The sequence below is a fragment of the Bos taurus genome, chromosome 8 (genome assembly GCF_002263795.3).
Source record: "Bos taurus isolate L1 Dominette 01449 registration number 42190680 breed Hereford chromosome 8, ARS-UCD2.0, whole genome shotgun sequence".
Classification (NCBI taxonomy): Eukaryota; Metazoa; Chordata; class Mammalia; order Artiodactyla; family Bovidae; genus Bos; species Bos taurus.
The window spans coordinates 50,745,345-50,772,003 of record NC_037335.1 but is presented as its reverse complement, the minus strand read 5'-3'; the positions used below and the strand labels follow the sequence as shown (position 1 = coordinate 50,772,003).

At 39.1% G+C, this 26,659-nt stretch overlaps 1 protein-coding gene across 2 annotated transcripts in view; it reads right to left on the bottom strand.

Annotated features, from left to right (window-relative positions):
- Window positions 1-1,610: 1,610 nt before the first annotated feature.
- RORB (RAR related orphan receptor B) overlaps window positions 1,611-26,659 on the bottom strand; it is a 211,005-nt gene continuing 185,956 nt past the window's right edge. Inside the window, exons 6-9 of one of the 2 annotated variants that reach the window (XM_015472501.3) lie at window positions 24,469-24,576; window positions 22,593-22,703; window positions 19,549-19,661; window positions 1,611-8,897 (exon numbers count right to left, since the gene is read on the bottom strand). In XM_015472501.3, coding sequence (XP_015327987.1) covers window positions 8,742-8,897; window positions 19,549-19,661; window positions 22,593-22,703; window positions 24,469-24,576 — 488 coding nt within the window. In that variant the 3' untranslated portion in view covers window positions 1,611-8,741. The remainder of the gene's footprint in view (window positions 8,898-19,548; window positions 19,662-22,592; window positions 22,704-24,468; window positions 24,577-26,659) is intronic. The other variant, NM_001192658.1, reaches the window with a different exon arrangement.

Here is a 26,659-nt window from a genome sequence, read left to right as displayed (position 1 = left end):
CAAAGTAATGTCTCTGCTTTTGAATATGCTATCTAGGTTGGTCATAATTTTCCTTCCAAGGAGTAAGCGTCTTTTAATTTCATGGCTGCAGTCACCATCTGTAGTGATTTTGGAGCCCAGAAAAATAAAGTCTGACACTGTTTCCTCTGTTTCCCCATCTATTTCCTATGAAGTGGTAGGACCGGATGCCATGATCTTCGGCTAGTTCAAATTTAGAAAACAGATAAAACTTTTATAGCACAGTTTGGTAATTTGAGACACCTCTCTACCAAGATGACAGTAAAGGGTTTGCTTCACTTCTGCCTCATCTTTATTTGGGTCAAGGAGCTGTTGCTACTTGGGAGTATGAGGCCAAACCCTGGCTACATCTTTGATACCTGAAATGCCTCATTCCTTGTGTGATTATGGAAACATGCTGCCAGTTCTTACTTTTAAATAAAAAAGAGGATCTATGAATGAAACAAAGCTTTGAGCACAAAAAGGGCTTAATTCATAATTTTAGTAATGCTATCAAAGGTTAATAATCATCATCTTATATGATCCAACCTCAATTTTAAAAATAGCAAATTTCATCTTGTGTTTCAATCCTGCTTAAATCTAGGTTTCTAGCAAAACTCGAGATGATAGTTAAAATTCTATGATCTATTGTTGGTGACAATTGACATGAGCCTGGGATAGGTTGTGTTAATATATTTGATGTCTCTAATTAGTCACTTGAAGACTTGATTAGAAACCAAGGGACAACATCAGTGTATTTCTTTGTTTCAAGAGATCTGGGATGATCTTGAGTTAAGATTCCCACAGGGGATCTGGATGTGTTGAAACATACATATTTCAAGGGTTTCCGCTGATTTCAAAGACTGAAGTTGGGAGAGACTCTATAGAAGAAAGGCTTTCGGATGCTTATCCTATCATATGGGCCAGTGGTTCTAGTTTTAAAATCTATTAAATCTTGCCTTAAACTACATTTCTCAGAACATGCCAGCTCTAGGGATCTCAACCTGCAACAGCTTCCGAGCACCTGAAAAATCTCTGTCATCTCTTAGAACTGCTTTTTAAAAAACATTATTGTGAGTCTGGGATTAGCCTCAATCACTTCTTACTACAGTTTCAAATAAGAATCAGAGCATTCCTATGTTGGTGAGTGTTGATTTTGGTGATGCTTTGTTTAAAAAAAAATCAGATGAGAGGCTTAATTATTAATTATTATCTGGAAACTTCCATCTATTTCAAATGTACTATAACATTTCAACAGCAAAGGAGTTGCTTATGATCAGCTAGCTGGGGCTTTGTTTTATGAAAGTTCTAGAAAAGTAGGGCTATTAGCATTATTTTAGTTGCTATCTTTGAGAGGTGTTGTTCTTATCTTAATTGCAACTTGGTAAGCTGTTTGGCTAGAATGAGGCCTGGGTCTTTTCTCAATGAGCATTTCTAACTCAGATTAGGTCCATGAGGACACAAGCCTTTCCAGGAAAAAAAGTATTTACTGGAAAAAAGGGCAATTTTGTAAGTTGGAACCCATGGAATAATATTTTCAAAGCCAAATCTATCTATCTACTTTACAGCCTCCTTGTTTCCTGTGTGAGAAAAAGAAAATAATGAGGCCAGACTTTTTTCCTTTTTCTTCTTTTAATTTTGTTCAGCATTAAAGGAGGGAACTTCATAAACATTGATTGTCATTTACAGAAAACATTCAGAAATCATGTGTGCATTATCCAGGGAATGCTAACAGTATTCAACTAATAATTTACAGGACATAAAATAAGGACAAAAACCTATTACATTCTAAAGTAATATAAAACTCTTTTTTTTAATTGTTAGGGAGTGCTGTTTTATTCTAGTATATTTATAATTAAAAAAACTCAATGCTTACTTCCTAAATGACTCAGGCTGCAGTTTTACTCACGTACACAGAAATTAGGGCTTACATATTAAACAAGGAGAGAGAGACCAGAAAAGTGTAGATTTTAAAACTACGTATGTCACTGGGTTTATTTGTAGTTTGCCTTTTGCCCCTATCAGCCAATAATAATGCATGTAATAATGTAAGTTAAGCTCCAGAAAAATCAAAGCCTCTAGGAGGCATGATTTCTTTAAAAAAAGAATATAATTATTACGCTTTTTAGAGTGAATACTTTTATTTTACATAGTCTGGCAATGCAGGCTGTATGCGTTGCTAACAATGACACCCGTGCTGGTAAGAGATGCAGGCTGCACATCGCAGGTGCAGTGGCGGCTGGTAGGTACAGCCAAGCCCCACACCACATGGTTTCAACACTGGAGGACTCAGACCTCTGCTCTCTACTTGACACGTGTGGGCTGGAGCTCAGGTAAAAACATTAAATCTCTGAATGTTGGAAATACATGAAAATTATTTCTCTCAGTCCTAAAAGCAAGGAATTATTGTCAGGGATTTCAAAAATATTGGAAAGTCTCATTTAAATCTAAATATCTTTTTTATTATAAATCAATCATCATAAAATATTAGCCTTTTAAAGTTGTGTTTGGGATGCAGGAAAAGCATCAGACTCCTCAGACTTGCTCCTGCCTGTGTTGTTACAGCTCATGACACCTCCAACTTTCCTCCCTCTCAGTCTCCCCCCACCCTCCCCCAGGTTCTTGACAACATTTATTTGGTAAAGGTCAGTTATGGCTTCAGCGAATGAGTGATCTGACCTTAAGTTATTAATACGAAATAAATGTGTACAAAAATATTTTGTTCATCAGAAAGCAGAGTTTGTTTTCCTTAAGCTGTTCCTTGCAGAAAGGATATGGACTAAGCCATTTGCTACAAGGAAAGAGGACTTACTCAGGCAGCATTTTTTTTTCTTTTTAAAAAAACTTTCCTTTTTCATGTCTGGTTCAGATAGAGTTTACAGGTCTTAGGGAAATCTTCAATACAGATTCTTTGGAGCAGATTTAATTGACAGCCCTGTCCCTTTCTCAGCTGTCTTACAAAAGGAAGCGTACACTTAACACCAATGACCCATCAAGATGCTTAAACCATTACAACCAGTTTCTGAGAAGTACGTAACACGCAGAAAGGAAGCAAGTACATATTTGCTCTTTGTTGGTTTTTCCCCCTCTAAAAAAATCATTACAAAGTCTTATGCTTAAACAGAGACATAGAAAAATCAGTGTATTCACTGTCTCCAGTTATTTACAGCAAAAATTACAGAGACAGCATACATCATATTAGACCTTCCACAAGCATATATTAAAAGTAATTACATCTGAAAAAATATTTTTATTTTCCTCTACATTTCTACAATACATACTCAATTTTCTATAGGTGTAGTTTTCATTCCCGTGTGTGTGTGTGTGTATGTGTGTGTTAATCAGATGAAGCAGACGGTACCGTGCTTGGGGGTGTGGTCCGGAGCTTCTCTGACATACCTAGTGTGTGTCTGTGTTCGGTCATGACCCAGGCAGGCATATGCCCTCCATCAGCCACTGCCTGAAGAGTATGGTTTAACAGAAGGATCACGCTGCCCAGTGGGGGTGCACATCCCCTGCGCTTCCCCCTCCTGGGTTTATTCAATCTCAGTAAACTTGTGCTTTATTTTTGGCCATAAGAACAATCACTGAGCTGCTCTGTCTGCTCCACTGGAGGTCGTGCTTACAGTCATGCAGGAGGCAAAGATTATATGGCCAATTCGCTTCGGAGGAATTTCAACAGCTAAGGAAAAAAGTGCACAAACAGACAACCCCTATCCACTGCAAAGAAATCCATGGGCCCTCACTTCAGAACAATGGAGGACTACGTGATTGTGACTGTGGAATAAACTCTTTAGACACAACCAAGGGAAAAATAAGAACTTGCAGATCACGAAACCGCATATTTAAAGAAACGCACCGAGACTCAAAAGCATAAAAATTGTGCATTGGACTTTTAGAACAAGAAAGTGGCAAGAAATCTAATCACCTGACTCTATGAAGCTGAAAGTTTGGGCAAAACAATGTCTTTTACAAGCCATCATGAAATTATTTTCATTTTCAGATTTGTTTGCCATTTTTAAAGCTGACCTCTCACTATATCCTCTAGTCAAATATGGAAACCAAATTAAGTGTCAGAAGAGCAAGACCTCTTGCCCCTGAACCCCTGACTCTAATGTCACCCAGAGTTGTATCTGCTCAGACTTGCTGCAGTCAGATAGGCCCCAACATTGGAGTTTCAGGGGTTGTGACCACCTTCTGCTCCGAGACATGTTTGGTCTGCACTAAGCCTTGAATCAACTGACATTTACGACTCAAGAGATTGCATAAGATTTAGAAACTTTAGCAATATTTCAGCTTTAGCTGACTCTTGGATGCCCCTTTTCATTGGGGCATTTCCTTGCTAGCTTCCCACCAGACTGCTTCACTCATTTGCACCAACTCCCTGGCCCTCTTAGACTGTTGAATTTTTAACCTTAGCTTTAAACAAACATGTTTCTCTGGTCCTGAGATACTCCTCTACCAACAACCCCAAAAGGATGCCAACTCTTGTGTAAAGACGCACGTGGCTGCCCATATCAGATTGCTGTTTGGATGAGCAGTTGGGAACAGAAAATCAAATACCACTTCATCTAAAGCAGATGGTGGGACTTCCGCTCTCGTTAGAGGGGACTCTGTGCAAAGCGTCACTACAGATGCACACTTTCAAGTTACTGCTGTTCTCTTAAACGGTGGTTCTGTCAGGGCACAGATGCCCTTGTCTGAACTTACTGCCAACTGTAGTAGCTTCAAGAGAGAAAGGAATCAGGAAAATGTTATTTCTTCTAATTTCCAATAGCAGTAGAATTTTTCCTTGCTTCTATGATAAATGGAAACAGAATATAGAACAAAACTGACATAATTTGCATCTGATTGATGGCTTTGAAAAAAGCTGTTAAGTTGTGTCCTTGGAACATAAGAATTGCTTTTGCAGTCAAGCCTGGTACACATGGGACTGTAGAGAGTGAGCGTGAATTGACTATCCATGTGCAAGGTTTTCTACAAGCAGTTTAGCTTGACTGCTGGGAAGTTGTGTGTGGAGCAGGCAGCTGTGATAGGACATGAACTAATGCCTCCTGGCACCTACTGTTAATATCCAGAGTCTCTTAGATTCTATCAAAGAAATCTGTTTACCTAAGAGACCTCTGTATTGTCTGTTTTTACCTACTCAGTGGTCCAGATTCCTGAAGACACTTTTAAAGCAAGGGAAATCCAGAAAGGGTTTGTTTGTTAAATACATCTCCACCCTCAGTTTTCAATCTTTGGGGGGTAAAAGAGCTGCAGAAAAAGGAATACAAAGAGGACCAGAGTCGCAGACAGTAGGGCTAGAGATGAGATGCTAGGCCAGATATGGAATTCGTTATTCTCCTATGTTCCCTCCAAACTTTTCCTTTCTTTTCACAGACCACAAGTCACCTCCCTTGTCAGGTGGTGAATGCCACTGACTTGTATAGGACTTGTATAGGAAGCCAGGGTTCTCTGGGAGATACATATTCCTATAAATGGGGCAACTGGATCATTTGGCTCTTAGGAGATTTTAGAAAATGAAGCTAAGTTGTTCTTACTCATGAGCAATTTTTCAGCAAGTCCAAACAGAAGTAAATCCAGCTTACAGCATGAAGTTACCCCTCACTGGTCCGAAAGCCTTGTCAGAGTGGTTCTCTCACTGGCATATTTAATTTGTGTCATTTACATTTTATTGTCATTTTCCTGTTTTTTGTCCCCCCACTTCTTGGTGTACCTTTTTTAAAAACAAAACAAAACATCCCTGAGTGGATACAGTGCAACATCTGCATCAAGCAGTGATTGTCATTTACGAAGCATGAAGTGAAAAGTACAGATCCTGGGTCCTTTCTCCCAGTGCCCACCTTATTATGAATGTGTTGCAAACACTTGTGAGTCTTCATGGGGAAGGGACAAAGGTTGCATGTGGTCAAGAAAGTTGTTAACCAAAATTTCAAAATACCTCCAGAGGTAGTCACAGGAGACATTCAAAGCGCAGCTTTTAAAGGTACTTGGTTACCACTGAACACATGACTTGGCTGTCTTTCACGGGACAGATTTGGCAACTGTGGCAAAAGTTGGAAATCTCTTTTCTCAACTGCAAGGGGCTGAGTGCCTACTGGTTTCCACTGTTTTGTTCTGGTTCAGTTGTTAGCTGTTTCCTGTCCCCTCGCTTCAAAAGGTTCATGCCGTCCCAAAGAAATGATTGCACCAGTGGAAACAACACAAATTCAAATCCAGGACCTCCTGAGGCAGATGTGGGGAACAATCTTTTTCCTACCTCACCCATGGGACAAGGGAGGGAAAATTCTCAGCCACTTCATCAATTGAGTCAATTTAAATCCTCTAAGGTAAATTGGAGGAAACAAATGGTTCCCTTTGCAACTGAGCAGGAATTACAGGCTGACAATAGGAAACACTAGTCCAACTGAACAATGAAAGCAAAGTTTGACATAAGTTCAAAGCTCAAAGGGAAACGCCAAGTAGACACATTAAGCATTGCCTATCACAAGCCAATCATAAAACATACATTGCATTTGGAAACAGCTTGGTTTAATTGAGTGCCTTCCATTACCCTGTTTTCCTAGCAATCAGTAAAGTAATCTTTCCATTAGAAGGAAATATGACTCTTGGAATTAATTCTTTATACAAAGAGCTAACAGGAGTGACATTTACACCAAAAAGAATTGAGTCCCTGTAGCAGCATAATAAGCAGTCTACAGCTGTCTTCTTAGACACTGAAGGTAATTTGGTTCAGTGTAGTTAAATTAATTGAATATAACAGTAGTTGAGAAAGGGATTCATTATTTTAAAGCCTTTTTTCTCCATTGGTTTGGAATTCATCAATCATGAGGTGGGAAAAGGCTCTGTTTTCTAAAAGACAAGATGAACACTACTGTTTGATCATCAGTGAGCAGTGCTGTGGCATCATGGAGATGGCTGTCAAACCATCCAACTTCAGGAGAGCATAAGATTAAAAACAATGTTTCCACTGATGGAAACTTCACAAAGTAGGTGTGCATTTGTGTGTGTGTATATGCGTGTGTGTGTGAGTGTTAGATGAGATAAGGGCAGGTCTTCATGAGTTGATGGCCAGGCTACACTTACAGATCATAATTTTCCCTGTCTTATACACAAAGCTCCTCTCTAGATCCCTTTTAAAAACTCTTGTTTGGGATCAAATGAGACTAAAGGCACAAGGCCTCCAAAACACAGGCAGAACAAGCTTCTTGGAATTTATGTTTTTCTGGTGATCACTTTGATTGGAGAGCAAGTGGAAAAGTGAGATCTTGTACTAGGAAATCCAAGTTGTCTAATCCTGATCTCAACTCTGGCATTCTGTACTTTTAAAAGTTGCTAAAAGAATAACCCCAGGGTAGATGGATAATGCAATTTCAAACGGCACCAGAAATAGTTTTGGCTTTGGGGTGCATTTGTTCTGTAGAATAACACAGATCTTTTATTCTAATCTATCAAGGTTTTACTAAATTTTTATAATATAACATTTTGTAGTTGAAAAAAATTAGAGGTCCCAGACTAGAAGAACATAGAAAGTCCTGCCTCCCCCTTTATTTATTGCTGCTTTTTTTTTTAAACAAACTTATTAAAGAGAATGAACATAAGGAACTACTACTTTGCTTTGTATATTCTCTTTCTACTTCTTTGCAAAAGAGATAAAATGTTTACATGAAATGGTATTAGGACCCTGGGTTCTGATTTGCTCTTTTACTCCAATTTTTTTAGAAAAAACTGCTGGTGGTCGTAATCTACTGACTGTATTTCTCTGTTGATACAACAAGCACCAAAATCAAGTTCCTCTCACAACTTGAAATTCAAAGAAAAAAAGATTTTTGTGTCCTGGTGAAAAATAGGAACTATCTGTTTTTTGGTCAAAAGGCCCTGGACTCCATAATGTTTTCTGTGGCCTAATTCTTAAAACAGGAAAATGACTCCAAATAGTTAATTTTTTCCCCAATATGTACCATCTTGACAAGGCTTTGATGTCATTGATCGAAACAGAGTTTTTCTACAGAGGTCATGCGTTATATTTATTCCTTTGTCACCTTATTTCTGAATTGGTACCATTCTGCTATTAACTGCAGATGAAAACTCTGGCTGGAAAAACAAAATCCTGATTGTCTAACATAAAGGTAACATATAACACAGAAGGTAAATAACTAAGAGCGCCTGACTGAACCTCCTTTGCTAGTATATTTGATATTTTAAGCCACAGTGCATGTGTGTGTATAAGTAATAGTCATATATAATATTCTCAGATATTATATACTTATCACATACCTGCACAGTGCTTTCCAAGACAGCTACAAATTTATACATGCATCACCTATCTAAAAACATAGAAATCAGTAAGCCTATTAAGTGGAATTTTCTTAAATTATATTTGAACAATCAACAGGAAAAGTAATCATGTAAAGTACTGCTCTGTTCTTGTATATATCTACAATAAAATTCTATAAACAGTTGTTTCCCCAAACATACCTGAATAAAATTAAAAAAAGATAACACCCAGTGTCCTATATTTGTATATTTATGGTCATTTCAAAAACAAACAAACAAATAAAAGAGCCCCACTCAGGTGCATATTTACATTCTTCAAACTGTAGCGGTGAAAAATAATTCTATTAAGTGCAGGACATTCCTAATGTTGCAGTAGTGACGTTTTCCTTAAGTCTTCATGAACACATTGCTTTTGTCTTAATGGTGATGCATTCCACGACTATGAGACAGTTCGCTCGTCGCCTTCATTTGCAGACGGTGGCACAGTCAGGATTAAAGAGCTCCTTGTATAACGGAGGAAAGAGTGTATTCACTATGTCTGGATGCGATTGCTTAAATACCTGCAGCTTCTCCCCGTGCAAGTTGCAAACTGCTGTGATGGTTGGTATCTTGGCTATTAGCTGCAGAGTGGAGAGACAGGGAAAGAGACAAAGAGGGAAGCTCATTAGTGCTCGGTCTCCTGAATCAGTGTCCTTCCTGGCCCCAGATGAAGGGAACCGACTTTGGAAAAAGATGTTCAAAAAGAAAGAAGGCTCACTTTCAGCTTCTCCTTTAGAACAAAACAAAACAAAACACCTTCCTCCCCCACTCTCTAAAGAGAAAATAAAGAGCAGGAAAGAAAGCAGGACCAAGCTTCCTAGTTCATTGTTCTTATAGAAAGTATGTATGGAAGGGAGTTTAGTCTAATCATTAGGAGGAGGTGTTGGCCGGGCAGGCTGACGAAGTTGGAATCCTGGTTCTAAAATAGCTAAATGGCTATATGTCTGTGACACCCTCTATGTCTCAGTTTTCTCATTTGTAAAATGGACTTATTCATAGCATCTATTTCATTGAGTTGTTGTATAGACCAAGTGATGAAATTAATATGAAAGTGCTAAGAATACTGTAGGCATGAAACACAATTAGCTAATATCCTTATCTACCATTTCCCATAGATTTTTATAACATGAATATCAGATTTTTAGATTTGGAAGATGACAGTGTTAGAAAGGTATAACATAAATCATATGAGGTGTAATTCACAATGATCTGGGCTGCTCTGCTGTCAAGGTCACTAGCCTGCCACTATCTCTCTAATCCTTTCCCACTTTAATGCATAAGATGAAACCTATATTTAATCAAGGGAGAATTTGGGAGGTCACTAGCACTCAGCTTCCTTGGGGAGGTGTTTTAAAAAGTCATGGGAGAACATCCACTTATTATTATTTTTTTTTGAGAACATCCACTTATAACTGTTAGGTTTTGATATGTTAGTATCATGTAAGATATAATTTTGTAAATTTAAATACCCAGAAGACGGTGTTTTAATAATTTAAAATACCCACAGTTTGTTAACGCTATATATGTCATCAGGTTCTGGACAATTCTAGCTTTTAACACACTTATAATTCTGAAACACTTAGAATCCATCATTTAGTGTCAAAATTGCTTAAAACCATGTATCATTGTGATCAAATTACTGTGGGAATAAGAAATACTCTCATATAGGTAATACTTTTACAAAAGATAAGCTTGATGGTTCATATAGTTGACCAAAGGTACACTTGAAAGCAATGATGAAATAAAATAAACCCATCTAATCACCAATTAGGCTCACCGCTCTCCCTACCCTATTCAATAATAAGAAACCATTTCAGCCTTTGAAGTAAAAGAGGAAATAGATAATTAGTTACTTTGTGACTTTTCAAAATCAGAAATTTCCACTCTTTCATTAACTTTCCTTTTAACAACTAATGACTATATAACCACACTATGAGCCATTTAAAAATAGCACCAGGATTAGAGCTGTTGACATATTCATTAAAGGGATCTAGAACACACAAAGAAGTTTGGCGTTCAGAATTTTCAGTTCACTGCTATTTAATCATAGGGAAAGAAATGAAAAGAAAAAAAAACAACTGTAGAATCTTTACAGAATGGATGTTAAATTTTAGACTGAGAATCAGGACTTTTCAACATTATGAGGTACTTAAACTGGTAGCAGACACTTCTACTAGACACCAGAGTTCACAAACAGTAGTGTCATTGCTTATAATCTATGTGAGAAGACAGATGAATATGACCACACAGTCAAAAGCAGACTGAAAAACTGTGGCAAGTGCCATGGAGGAACACTGCTAGGAGAAGTGGTAGATAATAGGATGCTCTGACTTCTGTAAGGTAGGCACTTCGGAGAAAGGACCATTGAAGCTGGGCTCTGAAGGGAGAGAGAGAGCTAACCAGATGCTGGGGCTGGGGGGTGTATAATATGTTCCAGGACCATATGTGGTATTAGAACTAAAAGAAGTTCAGTGTCCCTGGAGCAGTGGGTGAGCATGTTCAAGGATAAAGCTGGGGAGGCTGCATAGTCAGGTTATGCTAGGTCTCACGGTCTTTGGAAGAATTTTAAGAAAGATAATCAGAATCACATTCGGAAAGATTTGATTTGAATCCTGGTGGAAAGCAGTGTCTTTTCTATATTTTCATAGGTAAAGAGTGTACAAATGTCCACTAACTAGAGTCCCTTGGGAAATTATTCAAGCTTTCTTAACCAGCTGGTTCACACAGAAGGAGACTGTAACAATTTCGGAAAACTTCTTACACATTACAATTCTCCCTGAAATAGCTACTGAATGCATAGAGGCTTTGAAAGCTTTCTATAATCATCTGCAGTTGAACTGATGATGTGCGGAGTTCCTAAAACACCCAGATGCAACTCTGTAATGCTTGTCAATCTTTGGTGTGCACAAGCATCGCTCGGTGCTTCCTAAAAATGCAGATTACTGCAATCCACTTGTAGGGATTCTGTTTCATGAAACCTAGATGGGGAGCTCAGATTTCATGTTTGAAATACATATCCTGAGGATACTGGTGCACTGGGTCCATAGAATAGACTTTGAGAAGCACTGTTAAGAGATTCAAATCTTATAAATTTACAGCTGTTTTTAAAAATTGACAAATTCTTTATCATGTAAGAAATAGTCCTGGTAACTGAGTGTCAAGTTAGCTTCTTTTCTGGAGGCTGTTAAGAAATTATCATATCTAGAGAGGGAAGGTTTCATTTGCTTGGTTCTATTAGTTTGGTGAGAGACAAGTAATGAAATTTCCTGAGTTCCCTATAAAACACAAATACTATATAAAGAGGATTAGTCTAGTGATAAAAATATGGGCTTTCAATGAGCCAGACTGTCTGCATTTGAATCCCTGATTTGCTCTTTACAGTTGTATGATCTTGGACAAGTCACTTAACCTATTAGCTTCTTTATCTGTCAGATGACAATTATGACAATCCCTATCTCAGAGACTTGTTGTGAGGGTTAAGTGAGTCAATACAAGCCATCTATGACTGTAATGCTTCCCTCAAGGAAAGAAATAGTCAAGGTCATGTTTGTTCAGCCAAGTAACATGGAGGACAAGAAACCAGCTTAGCCCCTAAACAAGCAACCAAAATTGATTCTCTATATATTGTATGTTTGCTTCCTAGATGGCTCAGCAGTAAAGAATCTATCTGCAATACAGGAGATGCAGATTTGATCCCTGGGTCAGGAAGATGCCCTGGAGGAGGAAATGGCAACTCACTCCAGTATTCTTGCCAGGATAATCCCACAGACAGAGGAGCCTGATGGGCTATAGTCCATGGGGTTGCAAAGAGTCATACATGACAAGTGACTGAGAATACACACACATATTGTGTGTTGGGGTTTCCCCAGGAGGCTCAGTAGTTAAGAATCCTCCTACCGACGCAGAAGACACAAGAGAAGTGGGTTCAAACTCTGGGTTGAGAAGATATTATGTACTGCAGCTGGGAAACCCAATGTCAAAAGGAGCTCAGAGAAGCCTCAGCAGTAGTTGAAGGCTCAACAACTTTTTAAATAGCTGGGGTGGTGATCTAAAAGCACTTGGAGATGGAAGGGGTAGTTGATTTCAAATCATCATGAGATTTCATCATGTTTAAATAATCCCCATGGCAGAAGTAGACAGAGGGTCTAGAAAAAGGCATTTTCACACTCATCTACTCATCTCACTCTCTTATGATAAACATTTCTTGTAAGAAGGAAGCTTTAGCTTATACCTACAGGGGTCTATAAGAAGAAAAATAGCTCTTTGAGAAGAGATAATAATCCTATGCTTCTTTCCAAAGGTTGGTTTTATGAGAAAACCCACAATTTTATAATTGGCACATTTGATGTTGAACAAATGGAACATACAAAGGTGAAAACTAGAGATTGTGTTCATGTGGGCTTTCAAGCCATCATGATGCCTTCCAACATGAAGCAGGAAGTCAATAATGGCTTGATTAAAGAAGAAGAAACTGCAGAAGCACTGATAAAGGCAGGAAATACCCAGTGAGGCTACACATCCATTCGTCTTCTCCATTCACTCTTTTTGGAGTTTTTGTTTAGCTAAATCTAGATATTTGGGCTAGACTTTTCCACCATCCTTACTCCACCTGACATCCATGCTGTATGGGATGTTTTCTCTACTCTGGGAATGGCTGACTAAAGTGGAAGCAGACACTTGGTTCAGCTGGGATTGGAATCTGGAATCAGATGGAGAGCCAGCAAATTACTTTCTAAATGTAACAACTTACTTTCTAAATTACTTTGTAGTGACCTAAGGAGCTAAGAGCTAGCCATATTTCACCAAGACCAAGGAAGCAGAGAAAACTGGTATTCAGAGAGGGAGAAGAAGAAAGCAGGTACCTAAAGAGAGAGAAACTTGTGAGATGAAGAATTCTGAAGGCTTCCCAATTTCTTGTCCCAGCATTTCCTGAAAGGGGGCTGGATTTCTGACCATAGGTTCCATCAGATTTCTCTCCATTAGTTTTATTATTTTCTTCTTGCTTTTCCTAGTGGGAGTTGGTTCTTGTTCCTTGTAACTCAAGAGTCCTAACCAATACATCAACTTGCAACTTCATGAATGAGGAGTAACATCAAAACCTCTCTTCTGGAACTTCCCAGGTGGTCCAGTGGTTTAAGGCTCAGAGCTTCCATGGCAGGGGGCACAGGTTCCATCCTTGGTCAGGGAACTAAGATACTGAATGTCTTGTGGAATAGCCAAAAAACAAACAAAGACCACCTCTCTCCTTCTTATAGACTATTAGTCTGACAGACAATCCCTAAAATTTCTGGGTGTGGGACCTATGGTGTATGCCAGCAAACTATAAATGACTAACATGAGTTGAAATAATCTGATCTCTCTCAGGGACTCCTCAAGGAAAGCACTCATGGGCCAAGACTGTGTATTATTTTTTGCTCCCTCCCCTGCATCTGGCACACAATACACACTCATTATACATGTAGGTTGAAGTAGAAAACTATTCCCTAAGAAAGCTGTTTCTTGAGAATTGATTTGGAATTAGAAATCTTGGATGATCTGTTGAACTGTTTTCTGTAATCTTGCCTCTTCTTACATTATTTTACAGGGTATATCCCACTTGGGGAAAGCTGAGCAGGGCTTCTGGGGTGCCTGGTCTTAACCTGGGCAGCGGTTACACTGGTATGTTAACTGTGTGATGATTCATTGAGCTAAACACTGATGAGTTAAGAACTTTCCGCACGTATGTTGTAGTTTAATAAAGTACAAAAAATTAAATATAAAACAAATTCCTAACTAAATATGCAGAGAAGGCAATGGCACCCCACTCCAGTATTCTTGCCTGGAAAATCTCATGGACGAAGGAGCCTAGTCACTTTCATGCACTGGAGAAGGAAATGGCAACCCACTCCAGTGTTCTTGCCTGGAGAATCCCAGGGACGGGGGAGCCTGGTGGGCTGCCGTCTATGGGGTTGCACAGAGTCGGACATGACAGAAGCGACTTAGCAGCAGCAGTAACTAAATATGAAGGAGAATGGGGAGGCTCAGACCATGAGGCCACATCATCTGAGCAGGGACTCAAGCGGTGACTGGACAGACTGTGCTGTTCAAGATTAAACTGATGAATCCCAGGCCCACCTGCTAGGAATTCTAATGTGACATCTAGTGTTCTCCACAAAGAATAAGCAGGCTTCAGGAGTAAACATCCCATTATTAATCATGACATAGTCTCTCTTGATCTTACTGAGACAGCAATGAAACTCATTGTAAATGACCCTTGGCAGTTTTCAATGATCTCTCCATCAGTGTCTGCTTGCTCCATAGACCCTATCTATGAGTCAGCACAGCTGTTTTTTTTTTTTTTTTCCTAAATCTGTATCCTAATAGTGCTTACTAAAGTGAGAGTGACTAGGAGTGATTTCTTTCAGATAAAACTCTCAATTAACACTGTAAAGTAGGGCTGTGTAAACCTTCCCTCATATAAGCTTTTCTTTAGAAACTTGCTACTGCCACATTAGAAAAATTCCGCTCTCTGTTGATGGCAGTTTTGTTGTTCTGCCAGAAACAGAAAGCCTGATAGGAATGCTGACCCCTGGATGTGGGGTTTATAAACAGTGGATGCTTTGGGACTAGAATATCACCTTAAATTCAGTACTGTAGTGCACAGAGTACTCATTTGAATCTGCAAGACCTGGAGAAATCTATTTATTCACTTATTGTAGTGGCAGAACATCTAAAGAGTCCTTAAAACTACTGCACAGGACTGAATACTGGGAGGCAAAAGATGTTAGAAGCAACCTTTGTTTTTCTCTTCTAGAGTCAAAGAATGTTATACTGAAGGGACCTTAACGACCATCCAGTCCAACCTCCTTATTTAGGAGACAAAAAAAAAAGTGAAGCCCAGAGAACAGATGGGCTGCCTCCCCTAGTCATATGGGGCTTAAAAATATATGTGTATATATGCATATACATATATACATACATATACATATATATACATAGTAAGTGATAGTCACTCAGTCATGTCCAACTCTTTGTGACCCATGGACTGTGGCCCTCCAGGCTTCTCTGTCCATAGAATTCTCCAAGCAAGAATACTGGAGTGGGTAGCTATTCCTCTCTCTAGGGGATCTTCCTGAACCAGCAGTCAGATTCTTTACTGTCTGAGCCACCAGAGAAGCCCATATATGTATATACATGTTTAGTTGCTCAGTGGTATCTGACTCTTTGTGACCCCATGGACTGTAGCCTGCCAGGCTCCTCTGTTTATGGGATTTTCCAGACAAGAATACTGGAGTGGGTTGACATGTCCTTCTCCAATATATATGTATTTCTTTTGTGAGCTTTAGTGAGAATGACTAGTGTTATCTCATTTCCTCATTTCTCCAATCCAGGATCCAGCCAAATCTAACTATTATTCAGGGTCTGCATACAGTGTATATTTTATTATACATATAGCATTGCCCCCATCACTTGGAATGCCATACTTCACCTCCCTAAACCTCTAACTTCCATCCTTTGAAACAGCATTCATCAGCTATTAGTTCAAATATACCCATTTCTTGGATAAAACATTTCCCTACAGAAACAAAGTTTCTTCTGTCCACAGCAGCTACAACAGCACTTACATGTTGGTTATGAATCATGTACCATGCTTATATTTGATCTCATTCAGTCCTCAAAATAACCATATGACATCAATACTATCTTTAATCACATTTTACAAATAAGAAAACCGAGACACAGAGGTCAAGTCACTTGTGCAGAATAACTAAGCTAGTCTGATGGTTCATTATATATATGGTACATATTATCATTATGATCATGAAAAGAAGAAACTAGATTATTTATTTTTACCCCAAACAAACCAAAAAATAAATAAACTGATTAATACACAGGGGTTGAGAACTTTTAGTTAATGGATTAAAATTCCTGATTTTAAAATCCTCTCCAGGTCCAAGTTTGGTCAAAAGTATAAGGCATTGCTACTTGAACTTTAATTTCAGGAACTGGGCATGCAGAAAGTGTTTTGGAGACAGTTTTTTCAAGATGAAATCTAATGATTATGTCTGAACCCTGCACCTCACTTGAAGCCGGCTACACCTGTTCAGAGTCAAACTGGCTGGCTATTAACAGTCTTTGTCATTTGCACAGAGGCAGATCCACCCCACTTACTGAGACTATAACCCACACCCCTGGACTTGAATATAGCAGTTGCATATGTGCACATTTTTCTGGAGATAAGCTTCATACTGTGTACCCGATTGCCCAGAGGGGCCACTCTTTTAGGGGTGTCATGGAGGCAGAAGAGCTCCATGCTACGAAGGTGAAAGAATACATTTCTGAAAATATGAGAAGTATCTGTGGTATGGCGGAATAGTTTTCCTTGGATTTAAATAAAGCTGTTTATTTCTTTTGGAGAGCATGGGTTTGATGAGTGGGTGTCCCTATATGTCAATGGCGCCATTGTCCTTAGAGTATGAAGGCAGTCAGGAACTTAAGAGACTTGCCTGTCCCTTCCCTTTCCCCAACACACTTGAACCTGAGACTTAGACAAATGGAGTGACTTATGCAAAACCACACGGTCCAGAGCAGGGAGAAATGAGAACCCAATTCTCATTCCATTTCATGGTCCCTCCACATTAGTTCACATAGTGTTAGTCGCTCAGTCATGTTCGACTCTTTGCGACCCCAGGGACTGTAGCCCAGCAGGCTTCCCTGTCCATGGAATTCTCCAGGCAGGAATACTGGAGTGGGTAGCCATTCCCTTCTCCAGGGAATCTTCCTGATCCAGGGAACAAACCTGGGTTTCCTGCATTGCAGGCAGACTCTTTACCCTCTGAGCCACCAGGGAAGCCCCTGGTTCACATAACTTCCTATCAAATGATGACCGTTACAGTGAAAGGGCCACACAGAAACTCAATATCCACACATGACTAGTGGAAGTAATGCTTTGTCATTTGACTCCAGTGAATTTTATATAAGAAATTATCCTTTCTAACACTTTTTCTGATTCCCAGATTTACAACATTCTCTTTCCATAAGCAAAGAACTGAATGGATTTAACTAGATTTACTGCGGTGTTCGCTTCACAACATATCAGTTCAGTTCAGTTGCTCAGTCATGTCCGAGTCTTTGTAAGTCGGACGTGACCCTTCACAGCATATACAAATATTGAATCATTATGTTATATACCTAAGCCTAATATAATGTTATATGTTAATTATTCTTAAGAAATAAAATAATTGTATACTTTTCCCACTAAAGATGGGAAAAGGAGAGTTAAGCTGACTTTACTTGGTGTTTTAATTTTTTTTTTTTTGCTATTACATATTTTTCATCTTCAATTTCTGTCTTCTTCCTACCCGCAAATACCTCAGATCACCATCAGGATACCAACCAAGTAGTAGCAAATGGTATAAGCACAAGGGTTACTGTCTTGGGGAAGTAATAATCACCATGTTGCAGTGTGTTAGAATTTATGCAGTGTATGTATCTCATTTGAACCTATACTTCTGTATAGGAGTAAGAAATTATAATCTTCATTTTACAGACAAAAGAACCATGGTTTTCTGATAAGAAGATGATCCCCTGAAGTGGAATAGTTTTTGTCTAACTCTGGATTTTAGGGTGGTAAATATGGGGAATAAAGTCTTTGGGGGATCCAAATGCAAGAAACATTCTTCCTGCCAACATTAACTAACCAGATGCATTTATGCATACATGCTGCACAGCAACAGAAAGGCAGATGCATATACCCACAGTATCACCATTTCTGCCTAGTATATCTGAAAGCATGTTGAAGTTTTGCTCTTATCTGGGAGAAAATTGAGGTATGAAGAGCATAGGATTTGTCCTTGCCCATGTGATAAGTGACAAGTTACATCAAAGAGACTATCACTCTACGGTGTAGAAATGTTCTTCCTAGTGATGTGTTAATTTTAGCAAAATGTTACTATAATGAAGCAGCATACTTAACTCATGGAGGTTTTTTATTGTAGTACTCTGTATGTGCAAAGTAAAATCTGATAGTATTCCTAGCAGAGTCCCCCTTCCCTCTCCACCCTTTAAAATAAAGAACTTCAAGAGCAGAGTGGGAGAGTTTTAATGATAAAAATATAGAGTCGGATAACTGTCATCTGTAACTGAGGATAAGCTCCACTTCTTCGTTGCTTAACCTCTAAAAAAAACTCCAATTCTTAAGAAATTTAAGATACTTTAGGATCTAAAATAATGCTAGGTATCATTAGAAAACTCCTTATTCCTCTTATGATCATTTTATGTTGGTACATAACTTTTTCCAGAATTCTTCTAAAGGATCACTATTTTTAATTAAGTTGAATTGTGAATGAAATGCAAAGCGCTGTGCATGCAGTCTGCCCTTGAGATACTTCATTTTGAAAGAATCCCAGATTAGAGGTGAGGAGATTAGAGTTGAAGGAAAATTTACAAGGCATCAGTCTAATCTTCTACTCTGGGTAGGACTGCCATTAACAACATATCTGAAAGGAAACAAGGCAGAATCTCTAAGAATCTGACCATAGACAGGGACCTCACTCCACTCAGTGGTCTACTCTCTGTTCAGCAGTTCTCATCCTTTTATAGTTCTTCCTTATTTTGAATAAAAATCTAACCATTCTTTTGTCCAGACCAGACTCCCAAGTGGCGCAAAGTCTCCTCTTTCTTCACATGTGATTTTTGAAGACTTGTTTCCTTGCTTTTGTTCTTCAGATAAGCACCCTCAGTTCCTATAATGCGTCTTCCTCTATCTGGAGTTCAGACCCATCAGTATCATCCTTGACTAAGAAGTTATTGTGTTCTCAGCTTATTATAGTTTCCTAGTGTCCCTTTTCTCTGGTACTATTGCCTGGAAAATCCCATGGACTGAGGAGCCTGGTAGGCTGCAGTCCATGGGGTCGCTAAGAGTTGGACACGACTGAGCAACTTCACTTTCACTTTTCACTTTCATGCATTGGAGAAGGAAATGGCAACCCACTCCAGTGTTCTTGCCTGGAGAATCCTGGGGACAGGGGAGCCTGGTGGGCTGCCGTCTCTGGGGTCGCACAGAGTCAGACACAACTGAAGCGACTTAGCAGCAGCAGTGTCCCTTTTAAAATGCACACTTGAAGTTTATGCCACCTTTGGTAACCTTCAGACCTTGTTGCTGATGAGAAATGTCCCTTGCCTTATGTGACTAGCCCTCCCCTGCTCACTGGGCTCTGTCAGTGACAGGGGGTCTGTGCTTCGAGAACCTACCTTTGCCAAGGTCTCATCATCCAGGTGATTCTTCTGAATCACATGTTGAAGTGCAAAATAAATTTTTTCCTGAAGCTTCTGGACCTTCCTTGGTTCTATCAGCCAGGCTCGGTCTAAGAAAGGAAAAGGTGGGTAGGAAGGGGACAGAAGGTAAACTTCGTTGTATTTCACCTACCTATGTAAGTGCTGAGATTTAGACCTAATTCAAATTAGTCTAAATTGCTTCTGAAGACGTGTAATTATTTTTCTAAAACAAATAGTTTATAAGCAACGCCATGAGGACAGTAATGTACACAAAACACTGCCAGAAAATTGGGGTGGAGGTAAGGACACAGTGATTCAAAGACGCTGCATGTGTCTTACTGTCTGTGACAGTTTACATCTCTAACTCATTCTCTGGACATATGCTTAGATTTTCTTTCAAAGTGTAAGTCAATGATTTGTGAAGAAATGAATTATAGAAGTGAAGAAAATCTATTGTAAAGGAGCATTTTTGGTATTCAGGATCTCTCTTCTTTTATATAAGCTGTTATAATTTATACACTATCAACATGAATCAACATAACAATTAATCCCGTGTCCTCTTTTTCTATATTGAATATTTAAATAATGGCTGGGATAATCCCTCCTTTCCTTTAGGCTTTCCTACTTTCTTTTTTCTTTCCTCCCTCCCTCTCTTTGTTGTTTCATTTCGTTCTTCTTTCTTCCTAGATGCTTTATACCGTGGTGACAAAATTCTGTCCGGCATCAATGCCTTAGGTTGAAACTTCAGTGAAGAGACACCCGGAGTGTCCAAATGCTGAACAAATACTCATGGAAAAGAACTTCACATGATCCTTCTGAACACAGTTCAGGTCAGGTGAGAAACTCAATTCTGTAATCCTAGACAGGGCCAGGACAAGTCTAGCCAACAGTTAAGCAAACCCTTACGTAAGTGAGCACAAAAACCTTTAGTGACCATTGTCAATCAGAATACATTAAGTTTCCCTGCTTCTCCCTTCCCTAAACCATCCGGAGCTGAATAGACAGTAACTATTATGGCAAGAACCTGGGCGGAAGGGTGGGTCTGGCATGAGATGGAGCCTCCGCAGGCTGGAATACTGTCTTTCCCCTCTGAATATGACACTATGCCAAGGTGGCAAACATGGTATCTTGGAGTTGCTTCTAAAAGCCTCTGAGTGTGGGTCTGTGACCAGGGCTGGAACATTCCCCACCAGGTAGAATAAGCTAAACCTCATGCGTCGCTTCCATACTCTGGAATTTGATGGCTTTAGCATGTTCTTCCTAGAAAAAGGCTCATAGTTCAGCTGATTTTTCACTCATAAGAAGCATGTTTGCCTTTCAAATGGGGCAATTATCTTCATGGATTGTTTAAATTTGATATATTGTGTCTTAAATATTTGCTGCTAGGAATTTACTGATTTGCCACACACATTCCTAAGAGGACAGTGAATTTTGTATTGCTTCCTTTGAGGAAGCAGGAATCAGAGTGAAACCACCTGCCTCATCACAGACTTGCAGGCTTAATCTTCTACTGAACTATAATTGATAGGAAGAAGCAAATGCAATGAGAAAATGGCAGGAGGAAAATTATTTGGCATTTGGTTGCTACCAGAAATAAATCTTTCTTGTCACTTCTTCCATTTGTCTTTGTGCTGCCAATTCTGGAAAACCTTCTAGGGTTTAAAAAAAAAAAAAAGGGAAAAGCTTGGAGGAACAACTTTATTTTAGAGCCACAAGAGAAACTGTTAGTCATAAGATACCAATTGATAACTAACTTCCATTTTTGATAAAGTAATAAAAAAACAGAATCAAATTTTTTAAATCATTAAAAAATTAAAAAATAAGTAAATAAAGTCTACCAGATACAAAGTGTAAAGGCTGTATTATGGGTACACATAGCTAGAGTGGTATGTCAACAAGTCTCATCACCAGGAAGATTAATTTCTTCCAGCCTCACTGAAAAATGTGCTAAGTGTAAGAAAAGAGAAAAGAGCAAGTCTGTAGAGATAAATGGTTTATAGAAGGAATGAGTCTCTTGACCATAAAAATGACCAGGAATGTGTCTTTCTTTCTATAGAGAAATGTTAATGACACTGCTATTCCTTGACCTCAAATCTAACCCAACAGATGACTGAATGAGCAGCTCTGACTTTTCATTCTGGTTGAGGAAGGAACCATGCATTTATGAGGATTCTATACAGTTTCAAACTGGCACATGCTTTTAAAAAGAATTTCAATGACTATAGTGCCATTTGATCTATAAATGTCACACCTTAACCTGCTTTGAAAACTTTCCGCTGTTTATTGCATTTCAGAGCTAGACTGTGTCTTTATTATTATGAAACTCAACCCTCTTTGCAGGTGAGGAAACTGAGATTCTGAGGGGTGAAGTGTTTAAGGTCACCCAGATACCTGATGATAGAACCTGTTCTAGAGTGTCTACCACCACATCAGAGGTTCTTCCTTTTCCAGTCTTTAGTAGGAGCCATTTTTTCCTCTGCTGTCCTTACCTCCTTTTAAAGCTTCTAATATTGCTTTAAACAACAACAAAGTGGTGCCAGCATTTGCCTGAATTAAGAACGCTAACAATAATTTGGATAGAGAGGCAAGTGAAACAGATATTTAAAGAAAAGAAAGTATGTGTTTTACTTTTTTTAATCCCTATGTTGGCTTGTTCATTCAAGTATATTTCTAAGTCTCACCTTATTGGACATTTTTTCTGTGTCCTTTATTCTTAAAATCAAAATAGATCTTAGTTATAACTCAGGCCACTATTTGTCTTCATTTATCCTTTAAGAAATGATGATGCTTTTCTGAATCTGGAGTCAACCTTACCACACACCCTATTCTTGCATTTGAGACAAAATGGATCATTCAAATTAACATGAGGGTACTTTTCTTTGAATTGTCCAAAAATACCACAAGCTTGCTAAAGAAAATATAGTTCTTTGAAAGTTTCACCAGCGAACCTTGGCTTGGGTAGGTGCAATTTATGTTAAAGATAGCAAAACAGGTTTTTGTTTTGTTTTTTTTTTTTTTACCTGGAGATATCAGAACAGCAGAGGAGAACAAAGCAATCTCTTCCTCAGTCAGCTGCAAGGAACACAAATTCTTTGCAAAGTCAAATGCTTCATTCACTAAGTCATCAGAACCTAGAAAAGAAGGCAAATCAAGTGAAAATATTTGAATAGAATGGTATAACAGTAAGAAAAAGTCCCATAATCAAGAAATTGTTTAAGGTCTTGTGTACTAAGCACAAAGGAAAAATATTTCCAAGTTGCTGACCAGGAGAAATGATTTGTACTCTGCTGTGTGCTTAGTCATTCAGTTGTGTCTGACTCTTTGGGACCCTATGACCAGGCTCCTCTGTCCATGGGATTCTCCAGGCAAAAATACTGAAGTGGGTAGCCATTCCCTTCTCCAGGGAATCTTCCCAACCCAGGGATCAAACCCACATCTCCTGTGTCTCCTGCATTGCTGGTGGATTCTTCACCTGCTGAACCATCAGGAAAACCTGAGAAGTGATTTAGTGATCATTGTGAGTGAGAAAAGTGGGCACTGTCTTGACCAGGTAATGAAAGTAAAAATTACCAATGAAGGGCAGATAGAAACAGTATACACCCATTGTAATATCCAACTGGGACTATATAATCCCACTTTAATCTTGTAAATTTGAAATTAGTTCCAACTGAAAAATTTTAAATTAGTGATTTGAGGATCCTTTAGTACGGAGATAGCATTCACAGAAAACCTACAATATTATGTATAACGGGCCAAGGGCTGTCATTTTTAGTGGCACTTATAGGATGTCACTGGCGATGTAGGATGTCCATGGGCCTCAAACTAAGAGAATGGAGATAAAGTGCCTGTCAATAAAGTGCCTGTAATTTCCTGCAAATTTGATTGAGGAGCAAACATTCATTCCTTTTTACCTTCTAATGAATGACGCGCAGGTCAGGTGCTTAGCCGTTGTGGATCCTCCCAAAACAATGCTTCATCCCTACACTGATCCTTGGTAAATGTTTATTTTATGAAGCTGGAAATATACCCAAGTTGCTTGCCAATGTTTTTCCTCCTTTCTTGAAAATCTAGCTTTGGAGATGACATGGATGTGTATCAGCTACAGGAGGGAAACACTGCCGGCCCTGGTGGACTTGCTGTTGGCTACCGTATCAGCTAACAGCACAAAAGGTGAAAGGGAAGTGGCCTTCTTTGATGTCTGTGGGCAGGATATGGAACAAATGACACTGCCAATAGTTAAAACCTTTCCTGGCATCCGTCCGTCTTTGCTAACATTCTTATCCACCCCATACACTGATGGCTGGAAGTGAATGACACACTTCCAGAGACTGACTCTATCCCGCCCTCCCACTAGAATGGTCTGGGGATCATTTAGGGCTAGTTGGCACCCATGCTGTGTGTGCTTTCAGAACTCCATGAATTAACAGGGAGAACCCGTGACTCTGGGCGCAAAACAAGTGAAAGGCTTCCTCCTTTAAACACCTTAGTTCATGACTATAAACTTGCATAAGAAACTAAGAGGTCACCCATGGACCACCACTGGTCTATATGTTATACTTTGTGAAGCAGTAAGCTAGAAAGGAAAAGAAAGCCTGATCCTACAGAGTGCTTAGAATGCATCCCAGTTCTTTAGAGTCAGTTTTCATTGACTTCTGAATGAAGCATGGCTGGTATCAAGAGAGTCCATGTTCCCTTCCTTCTTTTGATATTTGGAGGCACAGTTGTAAAATCAGAGGAGTTAGATGAAACATTGGAGGCTCACCTAGTACAACCCTTATCAAAGAATGAGTTACTAGTTCTCATTAGAGAATCAGGACATTTCTTTTACCAGTTATTATCTAAGTGGAGAAACTGATGGTAGTAATAAAACTGTGTCATCACCAAAGGTGAACTCACCTAAGGCCTTGAACATCTGCATTCCTCCATATTTTCCTTCAAACAGAACAGTGTTGTTTAATGGGTTGAAGGCACGACACATTCTCACTAAAACCACTTCCAAGCAACCTATGAGAAAAAAAGTTATGTATATATACACAATAATAAAGACCTTACTACTGCATGTAGGTCAAGAGACATCAAAAAACTTTAAAATACACACAGACTCATAGACATACACATTCAGAAACATCTCAAGATTCCTTCCCAAGTAAAAAAGAACCATGTTACAAATAAAGCTCTTGATGCCTATGTGAGGAATGAAAGATAAAACATACTTTAAAGGTGACTAAAATGGAGGGCAACAATGTTTTCTTTGGAAGCATGCATTCCGCCCTCCCCCACCATTTTTGACTAATATTAAAGTTAGCTTCAAATTCACAGGTGATGATAAGTGGCCCAGAAAGAAGCTTTGTGGCAGGCAACTGCCGTCTGTTAACTTTTCGTAGAAGTTTGGTATTGGGAAAACTTGCACGCTACTTCAGTTTTTAACACGGTCTGTTTATATTTCTGCATATGATGACCTAAGGACACCTTCAGGATGTTTCCTGAGGGTGCCGTTTATGTATTCATGTCTTTGACACAAGGGTTTCTTAAAGAGGTCAAACAAGTTTTGGCAAAATACTGAGCACTATCCACTCCAGGGAGTTATAATCAACATTCACAGATCAAAGGTTTATTGAAAGCCCATCAAGAAGTAGTTTGTTCAGCCTTGATGGGCCTAACATTTCTGAATTTGCTGTTAGTTCAATAGTGGCAAGGGCCCTTGTCTGTAGCCATAGGCAATTGTGGCCTATTTTATTCATTGTTATATCTCCAGGACCTAGAAAAGTCCCTGGCACATAGTACATGCTTAATAAATCTTTATTAAATGAATTAGTTCACTACTTCCGCTTGTCCCTCTGAATACTTACTGACATCCTGAGGAACGACTGCATGGGGCTTTTGCCCCACAATGGGGAGGAAAGTGACATCCACAGTCAGAAGTCACACATTTGCATGAGAACGTCACACAGATGATTTGCTTACACATGTGGGGTACCCCGAGGTATCCCTGGTGTCTTTCTTAGTCTGGTGTAGTATTTCTTTGTTCTGCTGATTTCTCTGCTTTCCCTCATCTGTCACCTTAGCATAGGGGCTTACATATTGGGAATTCACAAATATTAATGGACACAATGCTTTTCTGACTAAAATAATAATAGGAACCACTTATTCAGTATCTACAATATGGAAGGCACTTTACCTGACCCCTTACATTCTGTGTCTCCTACCCTTAAACCAAGGTGGATTTCATCACTGCCTTGACTTATTAGTCAGTTGGAAATAACACTCTGAGACTTTGGAAGCTACATCAGAAAAACGCTATGCACTTCTGTCTTGTTCTCTTGAAATGCTAACTTTTGAAAGCCAGCAACCATGCTGTGAGAAAGTCCAAGCAGTCTGTGGAGGGGCTCACATGGATAGGAACTGAGGCCCTTCAGCCCAAAGCCTTGACTGAACTCTGAGCTGTCAACTGGCACAAACTGCTAGTCCTGTGCATGAGCCAACGTGAAAGGGGGTCCTCCTGCCCTCAGTCACGTTGCCTTGGTGAACACCACAGGAAGCAGAGACAAGCCATCCCTCGCTGAGACCTGCTCAAATCAGCTTTGGGAGCAAAATGAATTATTATTGTTGTTTGAACTAAGTTTTAGGGTGATTTTTAACCCAGCAACAAATACATCAAGTTCACCTTTGAGTCAAGATTTGCACCTCCTTTTTAATCATTTGGTAAAGAAGCAGCAATAACTTAGAATAATCATTTTATCTGACTCAAGTTCAAAAGCCAGCTTTGCCAGGTACTGGCTAGGTGGTATCGAACACAGCCCTTCAGTTCTTTGAATCTTTGCTTCCTCATTTATAAGATGGAAACCATATTGAGCACATGAGATTAAAAAAAGATGTCATAGGTAAACTTAAACATGTATATGTGTGCTATTACATATATAAAATTATATTATTATTATTTGCTGTAGCCCTTTATGTAAACACCAGAGTGGTTCTTATTTTTTATTTTCAAAGGGGGCCGAGAAAGACAAGTAAATAGTTTTCCTGCTTGGGTAATGGCAGCTGCAAAGTGAACCACGTGCAGTTTCTTGAGGTACTTCCTAAGTGA